The sequence below is a fragment of the Heteronotia binoei genome, chromosome 6 (genome assembly GCF_032191835.1).
Source record: "Heteronotia binoei isolate CCM8104 ecotype False Entrance Well chromosome 6, APGP_CSIRO_Hbin_v1, whole genome shotgun sequence".
NCBI classification, from domain to species: domain Eukaryota; kingdom Metazoa; phylum Chordata; class Lepidosauria; order Squamata; family Gekkonidae; genus Heteronotia; species Heteronotia binoei.
In genome coordinates, this window is record NC_083228.1 from 60449324 (window position 1) to 60463714 (window position 14391).

Sequence of the window (14391 nt, forward strand, 5' to 3'; positions counted from 1 at the left end):
CCTCATAGCCTCAGTTGGAAGCACTTGAATTAAGATTCTGGGTGGATGTCCTGGAGCAAAATCCTTGTAAAGGATCTAAGAACACACAAGTTGTTTTCCTCTGCTGTTCCTATATTTGTTGGTGGTGTTGACTTTTAGTATATGTGCAATTGTCTCCATCAGCAAATTTCCTACTAGACTGGGACCCAGAGCCACAGACAGATATAAACTCATGCCACATAAAATGGTGATATGCATTATTATATGAGCTATATTATGTTACTGCAGTTTATATACTGATATTCTTCAGTGACTGAGTCAGTATCTTACTCGCTGATCTGGTTGGGGTGTATAGGGGGAAGGCAGCCATTTCAGGCTCCCCTTTTACTCCAGTTGTGATCTCATATTTGAGGGTAAGATTCTGATTAAGCTCTGCTTGTCTCTGACTATATTTTCTATGCTGCTCTGTTTTGCCCCTTAATCTAGAGGTTTTTTCATGTACCACACTAGCCGAGCATTAAGCCTTGCTGTGCCTGTGTAAATTAGCACAGTGTTTTGTTCTCCCAGCACAAGAAGATTTAGCAGCAGTACTGTTGTCATCCAGCTAATGTAAACCTAAAATAGGATTATGCTGATAGTTCCATCATTTTAAAAAAAAAGATGTTAAAACTTTCAGTTAAAAATCGGTTTTTTTAACCCATTTGTGATACATACTCTAATACACACTCTACTATGCTCCTCCTGCATCATTCACAATCCCTACAACCAGGCTGTAAATCAGGCAACCTGAGTTGATACAGATTAATGTCATCATGCGCTTGACATTCAAAAAGATGGCCATGCTTGGCAATGTCTGTTTTGTATGTGGCTACTTGGTTTTGTGTTTCGTGTTTCAAGAACTAAAAGAAAGGGGGTTGTAAATGCATGTGAAGAGGAAACTGAAAGGAAAGGTAAATACAGTCAAAACCCTTGGGGAAGCTTGGAGGCTATTTAAAACTACAATCCTAGAAGCTCAGATAAAATATATACCACAAGTTAGGAAAGGCACAAATAGGTATAAGAAAAGGCCTGCATGGTTAACAAACAAAGTAATGGAAGCTGTAAAAGGAAAGAAGGACTCCTTTAAGCGGTGGAAAGCTAGTCCAAGTGAGATTAATAAAAGGGAACACAGGCTGTGGCAAATCAAATGCAAGACTGTGATCAGGCAGGCAAAAAGGGACTATGAGGAGCATATTGCAAAAAACATAAAGACCAACAATAAAAATTTCTTCAAATATATTAGAAGCAGGAAACCAGCCAGGGAGGCAGCGGGGCCTTTGGATGACTAAGGGGTAAAAGGATTACTGAAGGAGGATAGGGAAATAGCTGAGAAGCTGAATGCATTTTTGCCTCAGTCTTCACTGTGGAAGACGAGAAGTGTTTGCCTGCTCCAGAACCACTAATTTTGGAAGGGGTGTTGAAAGACCTGAGTCAGATTGAGGTGACAAGAGAGGAAGTCCTATAACTGATAGACAAATTAAAAACTAATAAGTCACCAGGTCCGGATGGCATACATCCAAGAGTTCTGAAAGAACTCAAAGTTGAACTTGTGGATCTCCTGACAAAAATATGTAATCTTTCATTGAAATATGCCTCTGTTCCTGAGGACTGGAAATTACAGGCCAGTCAGTCTGACTTCAATACCGGGAAAGTTGGTAGAAACCATTATCAAGGACAGAATGAGTAGGCACATTGCTGAACACGGGTTATTGAGGAAGACTCAGCATGGGTTCTGTAAGGGAAGATCTTGCCTCACTAACCTGTTACATTTCTTTGAGGGGGTGAACAAACATGTGGACAAAGGGGACCCAATAAATGTTGTTTACCTTGACTTCCAGATAGCTTTTGATAAAGTTCCTCATCAAAGGCTCCTTAGAAAGCTCGGGAGTCATGGAGTAAAAGGACAGGTCCTCTTGTGGATCAAAAACTGGCTAATTAATAGGAAGCAGAGAGTGAGTATAAATGGGCAGTCTTTGCAGTGGAGGATGGTAAGCAGTGGGGTGCCGCAGGGCTCAGTACTGGGTCCTATGCTCTTTAACTTGTTCATAAATGATTTGGAGTTGGGAGTGAGCAGTGAAGTGGCCAAGTTTGCAGATGATGCTAAATTGTTCAGGGTGGTGAGAACCAGAGAGGATTGTGAGGCACTCCAAAGGGATCTGTTGAGGCTGGGTGAGTGGGCGTCAACATGGCAGATGAGGTTCAATGTGGCCAAAGTAATGCACATTGGGGCCAGAAATCCCAGCTACAAATACAAGTTGATGGGGTGTGAACTGGCAGAGACTGACCAAGAGAGAGATCTTGGGGTCGTGGTAGATAACTTGTAAGCCTGAATGCCCTCCAAACGAGGTTGGGGAATTAGTTAGGTGGGCACCTGGCTCACTCGGAATCTTTTACCAATGTATACAAGAATACACGTCCAGAAAAGTGATGCTTAAATATTTGGACTCTAATTTAGTAAAACCAATTATAATTTATTAAGAAAAATATAGTCTTCCATACAATATAAAAATACAATCACACATTCACACAGTCCTAGGAAATATAGATAGATGGATAGGGGAACATATAAGGGTAGACACACAGGGCAATATTACCTATCGCAGTCTTCAAGGAAGGCGCCAATGGTTGACACATTATGAAATGGGTAAGGGACCCGAAACTGATCAGGAATCGGGAATGGATCTATGCAGCGGAAGGTGGGTTGCTGATAGAAGCACACATGAGTGGAGTTGGGTCAGAGGTTATAAGGACTCCCTTGAGCCCTCAAGGGCAGGGAGGTCAGAGGGAGGAGAAAGGGGAGGCTCTGCAATGACCAGGAAGGCTGGACTATTGCAGAGCCAATAGCAAGTCCCTTAGTGGCACCCAATTGGGTACCTGTCTTGACCAGTGAACTTGCCTGGATCCTGGGTACCTAAAAGAATTTCCAGATTGAAACAGGCCATGGGGTAGCTCCAAGGTGTCAGTTGGGAAGAAGTGATTACTGGGTGGGGAACACTTAAGATTAGATGGGCTTATCTGAAAAGGTGACAATAGAGAATCAAATATTGACCTAGGTATCCCCCGGGTTAGACAAAAGACTTGGCTCTTGGCTGAAGATGGTCTTCCTCTTTCTTCTATCTTCTTACTGACACCAGTCTTTGTCCTGGGTTTCTTTAGACAAAGGCTTGAGTGGTCTGGCAGGATCCATGCCTGGATAAGCTTGATTGCCTTATGCAAAAGTTGAAGCAGATGCTGGAGATGGAATCAGGAAAACAAGATGGTTTCTGGTGGTGTTAGCCTTTGGTTCATGGAAACAGGCTGGAAACTGCTTGTACAGTTCATGGTGTCATGGCTTCCTTTACTGTAGCGGCCAAGACTGGGCACACAAGGAGTAGCTGGAACTCATTTGTAGTTCTGATACCCATCTAATACCCATCAGAGATGTAGAGTGCAGCTGCAAAGCTGAGGCTTATAGTATCCACATAAGCCTTAGAAACTGTAAGTAAAGTCCACTTCTTAGAGCAGATGTGTGAGAGTCAAAACTCCAGGCATCCTGGCAACCATACTGGTGATCACGATGTCCATATGTATGAAAAGTAGGGGGCTTTCCTTACAAACTCACTGAAAATGTCAAGACAGTGTGCGATTGCAATAAAAAAGGCCAACGCCATGCTGGGAATTATTAGGAAGGGAACTGAAAACAAATCAGCCAGTATCATAATGCCCCTGTATAAATCGATGGTGCGGTCTCATTTGGAATACTGTGTGCAATTCTGGTCACCGCACCTCAAAAAGGATATTATAGCATTGGGGAAAGTCCTGAAAAGGGCAACTAGAATGATTAAAGGTTTGGAACACTTTCCCTATGAAGAAACGTTAAAACGCTTGGGGTGCTTTAGCTTGGAGAAACGTCGACTGCAGGGTGACATGATAGAGGTTTACAAGATAATGCATGGGATGGAGAAAGTAGAGAAAGAAGTACTTTTCTCCCTTTCTCACAATACAAGAACTCGTGGGCATTTGATGAAATTGCTGAGCAGTCAGGCTAAAATGGATAAAAGGAAGTACTTCTTCACCCAAAGGGTGATTAACATGTGGAATTCATTGTCACAGGAGGTGGTGGCGGCTACAAGCATGGACAGCTTCAAGAGGGGGTTAGATAAAAATATGGAGCAGAGTTCCATCAGTGGCTATTAGCCACAGTGTGTGTGTATAGATATAGATATATAAAAAAAATTGACCACTGTGTGACACAGAGTGTTGGACTGGATGGGCCATTGGCCTGATCCAACATGGCTTCTCTTATGTTCTTATGGAATTTTGACTTCCTGTTATATATTTTTATTGGTGTCCTCACTTTCCCCCCCTCCCAACACCCCAGATCAACAATAATCTGATATGTATCTAGGGCTTTGCAAAAGTTTTTTCTTGCTAGGAAACTGTAGCATGAAACAAAACTTGTCCAGTTTCCTGTTTCCTATGCTGTGTGAGTTTTCAATCAGATTCTAAATATATAATTGTGGCAGGCCTTAGGCCAGATGTTGCTCCCTGGGACCATGGTATGGGGAAGAGAAAGGAATATGGAATGGGGTGGCATGCTGTCCTTATCTCCCTGGGAATTTCTGTCTGCATGATGAATAGTGGGGGGGTTCTGTAGCTGAGGCAGCTGAGGCCTAATTTAAGTGCTGAGCCTGAAACCCTTTTTTGTTGCTGCTGTTCAGAACAGAGATATTTCCAAAACTTGCTCTTCCTTCCTTTCTTGTACTGTAAAGCCAGCTCTGTCCCATAAATCCCCTTTTGTACAGTGGGCGTTCCCTTGGCTTCATCTGACCTAAAGCCCTGTTTTCAGTGCCAGGGCTCATCTTTGAAATATGTGTAGCAAAATTAGAGCAGAGTTGCTGAGATGTTTCATTTCTCTCTTCATCAGCCAGCCCCTACAAAACTGGGATTAGGCAGGCAGCATCGTTTGTTTTTACACTGATTGTCCTCCAGAGTCGACAGAGAAAAGAACTGGGATCATTTTTTGTAAGTTCCTTTGTTGTGTAAGAATAATTTACAAGATTACTAATAGAGCATTTTTGGCACTCCGGAGAGTCTTTTCATGCATCACAAAATGAAATTTAGCCCAGACAAGGAACATTTGTAGCTCATGTGGTAATATCTCTGTTCAGCAACCATACAGACTTTTTTCAATGTGACAAAGCACCACCCACTCACTACTTGTACACTTATTACTGAGTACAAACACATGTCACTGGTGAACATCAGGTACAGCTGAATATTGCTAAGGGAAAAGCTACTATCAGCTAGTGTTCATTGGACTTCCAGAGACACCCATGTTTAATGAATAGATAGCACATGTCAAATCAACCAGGGTGACATATATTGATAACAAAGTCAACCAAAAAAATTCATACAGGGCTTTATCAGAACATCCAATTGCCTGGCCGTGAGTTCAGTCCCTCACCCATCTGCATGACAGATGGATGACAGTGGAAGAAGAAAGGGAGCTGTTAACTTATAGTACCAATTTCCCATAATACCTGTTTCTTCAGGAGGACTTCACCTGTGCTTTGGTGCTAAAGCAAATGAGCAGACAACACATCAAGCTTGCCTTTTTATGTCTCTGTACAAGGCAGAGGCAAATTACCACCCCACATGACTGAAGGGTCTGGTGGGGACATAGTAAGAAGGCATCTGTCCAATAATTTCTTCACTGCCATCACCCGCCTTTGCCCTTTAGCACCAAAGCTGGAGCAGCAAAGGCAATTATCCTAACAGGAGCCATGTTAATCAGCAGCAAAAAGAAAAGAAAAGGCACTGAGAAAAATCATTTTGCATTAAATTTGCACTTGTTAAACAATATTAGATAACGATCCATGAAGAGATACAAAAGGTATTAAAATGTAAGTTTATGATGGATCAAAACATATTAAATTTTTTACCAAGCAACATTACAAGAACCCACAGTGAGCTATTCAAATATATGGTAACAATGACAATGGTGATATTTGTATCTAAATGGAAAAATATCCAGAATTCACAGACTGAAAAAAACAAATTAACTGAGCATGTGACAATGGCAAAATTAGCACTTTATTTACATCACAGATGGAATTTAGAATGCCAAGAAAATGGGGTGTATTTTTTACTATAAACCTGATAACTAGGACTGAATTGTTAATGTGGAGAATGATTAAGAGACAGAATCAGGCAATACATGTTTGTAATAATAAAATGTTAGCTTTGAAGCAGTGGAGAAAATAATATAGATAAAATAGAAATTAAAATTTAGAGTATATATAAACAAATCCTATGTAAGTTCTGTTTGACAACTGCAATAGATAGAACAGAGCATAGTTAGATATAATAGACAAGGCAGATTACCATAAATGATTGTCTGTGTTCATGCTTACGTGTTCATGTTAGATGATTGTTTATGTATAATTATATATAACTAGGAATAAGGCCCATTATGGTGGAAAATACAGTGGGCTCTAAGAGGCTGTGGGCGAGTGCCCCCCTTGCTGTCGTCCCACCTTTCTGCTGCTGCTGCTCTCCCCAGGCTCTCCCCACAGCCCCATTTTCCCTGCTGCCACTCCCCCCCCCCCAGGCTCTTCCCACCCCCAAGAACGTGAGAGCAAGCAAGCTGGGGCCAGGCAGCTGGCCACTGGAAAAAGCAGCCAAGCCTCCATGGCCCCCCCCACCCAGAATTTTATGCCCCACCCACCCCAAAATTTCTGGCTACAGGGCTAGTGCATTCCCATGGTGTGCATAACTTTATACAGCTCTGACATGCCCATAACAAGGAGAAATCTATATTATTCTCATCCGAGATATACAAAATTTAGTCCACAAGAGAGTACTGGCAAGAATGGCCTGAAACACCCAATTTTTTTCTCTCCCCCTTTCCCCCCAAAAAACCCACCCTGATGAAGAGTTCAAGGGAACCAGAAAGCTTGCACCCTGGTCTGTGTCATTTGGTTGATCCTAATAAAAGGACTTCTGATTTTGGATTTTGCTTTTGACCAACCAGACTACCTGATGCTTGTCTTGTGGGAGGATCCTACAATGGCCTAAATGTACTTGTGTGGGACTTAGACCTATTATCTGGTTTATTTATGCATTTCCTCGTTTCAAGTTTCCTAGTCGTGGTGTTTGACCCTGGCATTCACATGGGATGCCTGGTGGGCAGACTCCTTAAGTGTGGGAGCCTGTTCTGTATTAGCTGTGATTTTTCAAAAGGGAGGAGGCAATCCTGACAATTGGGGGTGGGTGGGGAGTGCGGAATTGTGGTTCGGAAACACAAACCTGCTTCTTGGAGGACTCGTTGTAATTGCGCCTTTGTCAACTGCAGCCTTGATTCCCGTGTGTGCTAGTGCGCGCGGGCGCGGGGGGAGGCAAGCAGCCCACTTCAAAGGGGAGGGGCGCTGCAGAAATCTGAGCAGCCGGAGTCTTGCAGCAGGGAAGAAAGGCTTGTGAACGCCCGGGTCAAGCGCCAAGCCTTCCCTTTGGCTGCTGGCACAGCCAGTGGTGGGTGGGGAAAGAGGCAGATCTGGGAGCGAAGCCTGGGCCGAGTGGGCAGATCTGGGAAAGAAGCAGTTGCTGCAGGATTGCCGCACACCCGATGGCTGAGGCTGCGGAGTGAGCGGAGCGCTCCTTCCCCTCCCGGCTGCTCTCGCCTCCTGGAGCTGAAGGATACAGCTGAGGGTGCCGCAGACGCCTCCAGTCATGGCGGGGACCGAAGGCGTCACGGCAGGTAACGGTGCCGGCGGGGGGAGGGGAGGAGGGGGCTTGGGTGGGTGGTGGATTCGCCTTCCAGAAAATCGTGACTCTCCAAGACTCTCTGCAATGCAGGAGCCTTGCTTGGGAATGCCGTGCTGAGGTCGGCTCATGGGGGTGCGGAGTGGGGGCCGGAGCTGTCCTGGGCGAGTTGTCTGCCATCGCCCCCGCCGGCTACCTTGTGAGCCAGGAGTTGCTGCTGAGCGCCTCATGTTGCCAATGCAGCATTTTCCCTGAGAGAGAAACGGTATACGCCGCAGGGATAAATCTAGTACTTGCCTGCGTCTACCCAGAAGAGTGACTGTAGAATTAGGAACGAAATGATAACACAGATAAGTACGAGCAGGACCGAAGCAATACTTAGTGTATGTGGGCGAAAGTGTGTAAGTATAATATTATAGCCACTTGTACATAAATGCAGTGTTATGCAGACACGAGATGTATGAATAGTGTACTGCGCCCCCATGCATGCATAAATATATGCTCATATGGAGTGTATGGGGAGTAACTGCATACAGTGCAAATGGCGATAGGAAATACAACGCTACATATCCATAGGTGTAAATATGTGTACGACTGTGTATGAATTATTGGAAGAAAAACAAATATCCGTGTTTTGTCCTGGCGCATCCACCAATAAGGTGGAAAGTGCTTATGGAACTTGCTTCAGCTTCAGACACAACAAGATTATGTAAGACGGGACAGGAGGTTTCTCATTTGTAAATTGGCCCTGTGCGGATCTGTCTGGACAACGAGCTTTTAATTGCAGCGCGCGCCGCGGAGACACACGACGTCAAGCAGGCGCTGAGGAGTCTATGAAAGCGAGCATCTGGGGACTAATGGGGCTGGGAAGTCGACCTGCAGCAGCGGCATAGCATGGGAATCTCAGTAGGCCATGACTGCACGAGTCGCCAAGGTGGGCGCGGGCTCCCCTAGGTCCTATCCTCTGACACCGGCTATTGCATGAGGAATTTTCTCAGGCCTGGCATTGTTTCCTTTTGCCGCTCCCTTACAAGCGCTGCTCGCAGGAGTTCAGCCATAAGCCCCCCTTCTTCAGAAGACGCTGACCGGTCATCCCAGGCTGTCTGGGGAAGGGGAGGACTGCACCAGATTCGGAGGAGGAGACACGGCAGGCGATAGGCTCCGGACGAAAAAAGCAATGCGGCGGAGTCCTAGACGCCCCTCCCCCGCGGCGCGTCTCTTCGGCAAGGCCGGGAGGAGGATGCGCTGCATGTGCTCTGCGGCTGGGCGGGGCTCCGGGCCAGAGATCACTCAAGCTGGTGGCAATGCAGTGATTTCCCAGAATCAGGAACAGCAGGGGCCACCCTGCAGAGAGGGCTTTCTTGCCCGTTTGTCTCCTGCAGACCATTTTCCAGCAAGGGAAAGCTTTTCTTCAGGTTCCTAGCCACACAGGGGAACAGTGTCTGAGATAATAGAGAACTACAGTTTGAAGCTGAGAACAGAGAAGTGGCTTCCTTCAGCAGTTTTCAGGGAGATGGTCCCTAGACACTTATCATGGCAAGCTCAGATAATGTTTCAGAGTTAGAACAGCTTGGACAGTTTAGCAGGTAAGGGAGCTCTATAGACTTCAAAAACCAAAAAGCACCAAGAAAACCTCATTTGACTTGATATTCTCTCCACTTCACCTCCTTTGTTTTTTTTGGTCAGTTCTTAATTTACTTAATTTTTTAAAAAGTGGATTACTTTGGACACAAACTATGGCTTCCTATCTGCAGGATTATTAAAAGTGTCTGATTGTGAGGGAACACCACTCCTTGACAACAGATCTATAGATATTTCATATTCCAAAGACATTCTTCCCCATTTTTCAGCACTCAATAAAATAACTAATTATTCCGCGTAGTTGTTGTGAGTGACAGTCCCATTGTTAGAATACTGATGTACAGTACAGGGCCAGCTCAAGCTGTTCCCATTTGCACACACACACTTGTATTTGTTGGAATCTGTGCCCTATCCTCAAGGGTTTACCTATTGACTCTGTTTAGTTTGCTACATTTGTGAATAGATTGAGGGGAGGAGATTAAAACTGGGAAATCATGGGCATGGGATATCCCTTGCCCTTATCCTGTTTTCCTAAGGTTCTGTGTGGGGCAAGTAAGTTTTCCTACAGCAACCCAGTGCGTTTGGAATTCTGATACCCTTAGTCCTTGTGAGCTGGAATGGCCTTGCAGGTATGCGATGTGGCTGACATGCTACTTGCTTCAGGAAACTCTTGTAACTTTGAGTCTGATCTGCACAGTTCTACATGTCTGTGTGTGACAGGCAGAAGCTTAACTAGCTGAAGGCTTACTTCATCAGCATGCAGTCTGAAAGAGAATGGTTCATAATAAAGTAATTTAAATGCAGGGCACCTCAAGCAAAAACAGAGGGCATTGATTTTGAAATGTGGGAATCTTAAAAGAGAAAAAGGTTTTTATATGCATACACTGACAGATGCTTCCTGTTTTTCCAGCTCTTTTCCCCCAAAGATCTTTTAAATCTGTTTCCCAAATAACAGTTTGGGCTGTTTTTTTTGGGGGGGGGGGCTGGTTTTTTTAAAAAAAGAAATAGATATGTAAAGCATTAGAGGGACAGCCTTCTAATAATGGAAAGCAAAGAAAAGCTGGTTTATTTAACTAACTTTATGGATGCTGCATTTTTTTTCACATGATCAGTGATTCTTGCGAAGACATACTAAGATGAAACAAAGTAGGGTGGCTTCTCCAGGCATGAGATTCAGTAGAGTACCTATTTGTCATACAAGAAATGCTGACATCTAGTTTATCTTCTTACGACTCTGGAAGCAACATAGATTTTTTTTTTGAGTGATGCTGTTTTCTAAAATAATTTAAATTGAAAAGTTAATGGTGATGAAATCTGTTGCTTATTAAACTATGCTTCAGTGATGAAACTGCCTAAATCAAAGAGAAACAGCAAAAACACTGCAGTCACCGAATATTAATCATCTTTATGGTTTCAGGTCTTACAGCACTGCAGTGCTTCCAGTCTCAGCCAAACAGCATAACTTCTGTGCTGGAGCTTCAGATAATACCAACCCAGAGAACTGCATCTCAGCTGGTTTAAGAGTGGTGTCAGACTAGCAGTGTGCTTAGATGTTCAGTGTATTGTACTGGCTACTGTTTAGCTGAAATAAGGTGTTTTTTTTTTAACATGCAGACTGTTTATGATAATTCAGCGAAACAGGGGAAACCTGTTCTATCTGGCCTTTCCAGGAACACTAGAAAGTGATTTTAGGGTGTTAATGCTATCAGTCTCATCTGTGAGGAGTGAAACTCAGCAGTACTTATAAAAACTGCAGGAGGTCCCCAGCATCAAGCAAAGGCTAAGATTTAGTATAGCTGGTGAGAAAAACCTTTTAAGAGAGAGGAAGCAATCAATGACCTGTAGGAACTTTGCTGCTGTAAAGTTTTAGAACCCTGTAAAGTATGAGAACTGGTGGGGGCAGGTTGATTCACATGTACTTGATATGTAAGATGTGTGCTGTCACATGATGTAGCTGTTTCAAGCACCTAACAGAATGGGCCTCCTTCACTTCATACCACCACTGTACCACTTACTACCTTCAGCCTCAGTTATTCTGTTTATCTTAACAAGCAAATAAATTGGACCATTTCATGAAACAAGATTGATAACTTTATTACAAATGAAGGAATAGTATATCATACTAGATATCAGTTATTTAAATTAAATGAAAATCTCCATTATTTGGCCCTCTTCCTCCCCCCCCCCCCCCCCAATTGATATTCTTGCTGTATTTTAGGTGTAAATTATATAGATTCTTTCCCACAGTTCATTCAAAAGCAAAAAACATTATCATTTTGCTTTGGAAACTGGGGGAATAACAGTTTTTGTAAGTATATTTGCACATTTCTTAATATAGTAGGAAAGTTGTACAGATTATACAGAAAGTTGTAACTGTATTAAATAGAATTCAGTGAGACCCATTCAATTGCCTGCCTGGGAACATTTGCTATGTGTCGTCTCTACATCTGGAATTGCTTCCATTAGTGACCATTCCATTGGTAAAGAGATGAAACCCTGAGGCACCTTCACCTCTGTTTGGCTGCTCCTCTCTCTATACCAGTGGTTGTTGCACCTAGTGTTTATCCAACCATTACATTATTTAATGATACCAATGATGATACCAAAGCTTGCTTATTTTTCTCTTTGCTTCCCATCCATTTTTCCTTTCAGATTGTATATATTGGATTATAGTGATTATTTTGAATTGTAAATAACTGTTAGTGCTGTGAAAGAAAGGTGATCTATATATTTAGTAAATAAATTTGCTGATCAGGTGGTGTAAAAAATACTGAAAAACCTGACTTAATTTTATTGTAGAAATCAACATGATGTATAATGTAATGACATAAGCATATAGGGCTGTGCTTTGCTTGCTCAATGCATACTTTTGAAATCTGTAAGAGTTAACCTTTCAGAAGCTGCATCTGCATGACTCCCAAATTGTTATTTAAACTACCAAAAGCAGCTTGGAGAGCTTTACAAAGAGGAAATCAAGAGAACATTTATCCTGTGCACATCAGTAGCAACATTTCTCCTTTAAAAGCCACTGGGACTGTCCACCACACAGTGCTTTTTAAAAACTTGAAAATATGACGTTTGTTGCCCGGCATCTGTTTCCTAGGCCCCTTGTGACATGTGGAAGTTACGGACTTCAGTCCATAGGCCCTTCTGCCTTTCAAAGTGGCGGGTGTCCACCTAGTGATGGACTGTTATAAGTGTATTTTCCTAAAGATAACTTTTCATTATGTGAATACCCAAATACCCAAAATGAGCAAGATTCCAATGATGAAGAATCTCCACTCTATTATTTAGATTGGATATGCATATTCTAAAAAACATTTTTGGAGACATACCCAGAACTGGACTGCTGCATTCAGAGGAATCATGGAGGTACTGTGAAACAATTCTTCTTACCAGGGATGGTGATGTACCCAGTGTTTGGACAGCCTGATGAAGAAGGATCTTTACACTGCTAAGGCTGAAACACAGTAGACATGTGCCACATAGTCTAGTTACTTTCTAATACTGTATTGAAATTTTTATAATGAATGAAAATGCATAAGCAACAAGGGCTCAACATTACATGTTCAGGCAGACATGAAACCTGGACCTTTCCTGACTGGTGCAAGGCAAGTCTTGATAAATGGATCAGGCAGACAGACCCATGGATACAGCAGGGTCTTGGTGAAACCTCATATTATCACTGTACATCTCCTATGAGTGCTGGCTGGCTGTTGCTGAACTCATTTCTTCTGTGGAAACCCCTTACATATAATTTGCTTCCATATTAAGTTATTTTGTGTTCATTGTGTTATCAAACACTACATTGTCAACATATATGTATAGGCTCTTAACTCACGTTCTATGCATGCACTTTGTCAGACGCTGCTAAGAAGTGGAAATGGATAATGGTTAAAACTGACCACATCTGGTGTTGATACGCTTCTCTCTATCATTCTGCTGCAAATCAGCTTCTTCTCTGGATAGTTTGGTTTTTGCAACTGCCCTGGTCCCATATGTCTGGTGTCAGCTGTCTGCTCACAAAAATTAACTGACTCTTGTCTAGAATTCTCCAGCTTGAAGTTGCCTTGTACTGAAAGAGAATCTTGGTCCATCAAAGTCAGTATTGTCCACTCAGACTAGCAGTGGCTTTCCAGGATCTCAGGCAGAGGTCTTTTCAGGGCTGGCTCTTCCACTAAGCAAACTAGGTGCTTGCCTAAAATGCCAGCCCTGGAGGGGCACTAAATTGGGCACCCCCACCTTTTGTTTAAAAAAATTCCTTCCCCTCCCTCCCTGAATCACTGCTGTCTTCCCCCCTTGCCTTGCCGCTGCTTCTCCCCACTTCCTTCCCCACCCCAATGGCTGTTGTCTTCCCCTTTTCCACCACTTCTTCCCGCCACTGGGCTGTGAAGGGATGACTGGGAGAGTGGGGATGGGGGTGCAGTGGATGCCTGGGGTGCTGTGGGCCCTAGGGCCGGCCCTGGGTCTTTTGCAACACTTACTACTTGAACCTTTTAACTGGAGGTACCAGGAACTGAACTGGGACGTTCTGCATGCTAAGCTGATGCTCTTACTAGGTCACAGCCCCTGCCCCAATCAGAGTAGCTTGCGCAAGTGATTGCCATGCATTTAGTCTACGGAGGGGACCAATGCTAAATTCTTATATAGCTTTTAGGTCCTGTATGTTTGCCCCAAAAAGCAGTTATGCAGAAATAAGGAAAAAGCTTAAATCAGTCCAGATCTGAATCTGATCTCTTGGGCTGTTTTATTTTTAACACTGCAGAGTTCTTTATATAAAATTCTCACCATCCCATCTTTTTTGACCCTTGGTTGCAGAGCAGAGCCACTGCCAGGCAGGGCAGACAGTACTGAGCTAGATGGGCTGTCTTGGTATAAGGCTTCATAAGAAAGGAAGGGAAAATCAAACAAACAAATACAAAACAAGCAGAGGAAATTGGGAGACATTAAATGAGCGCTGCAACTTGAAATTCAAATCACAGAACTTGAGGGTCCTCTATTGCGAAAGCAGAAATATTTAGGGCGTTTTCGCACTCACCTTCAAGTGGT

At 43.4% G+C, this 14391-nt stretch overlaps 1 protein-coding gene across 1 annotated transcript in view; it reads left to right on the top strand.

Moving 5' to 3' along the window:
- The first annotated feature begins 7413 nt into the window (after positions 1–7413).
- HSPA12A (heat shock protein family A (Hsp70) member 12A) overlaps positions 7414–14391 on the top strand; it is a 77299-nt gene continuing 70321 nt past the window's right edge. Inside the window, exon 1 of the mRNA XM_060241554.1 lies at positions 7414–7756. Coding sequence (XP_060097537.1) covers positions 7729–7756 — 28 coding nt within the window. The 5' untranslated portion in view covers positions 7414–7728. The remainder of the gene's footprint in view (positions 7757–14391) is intronic.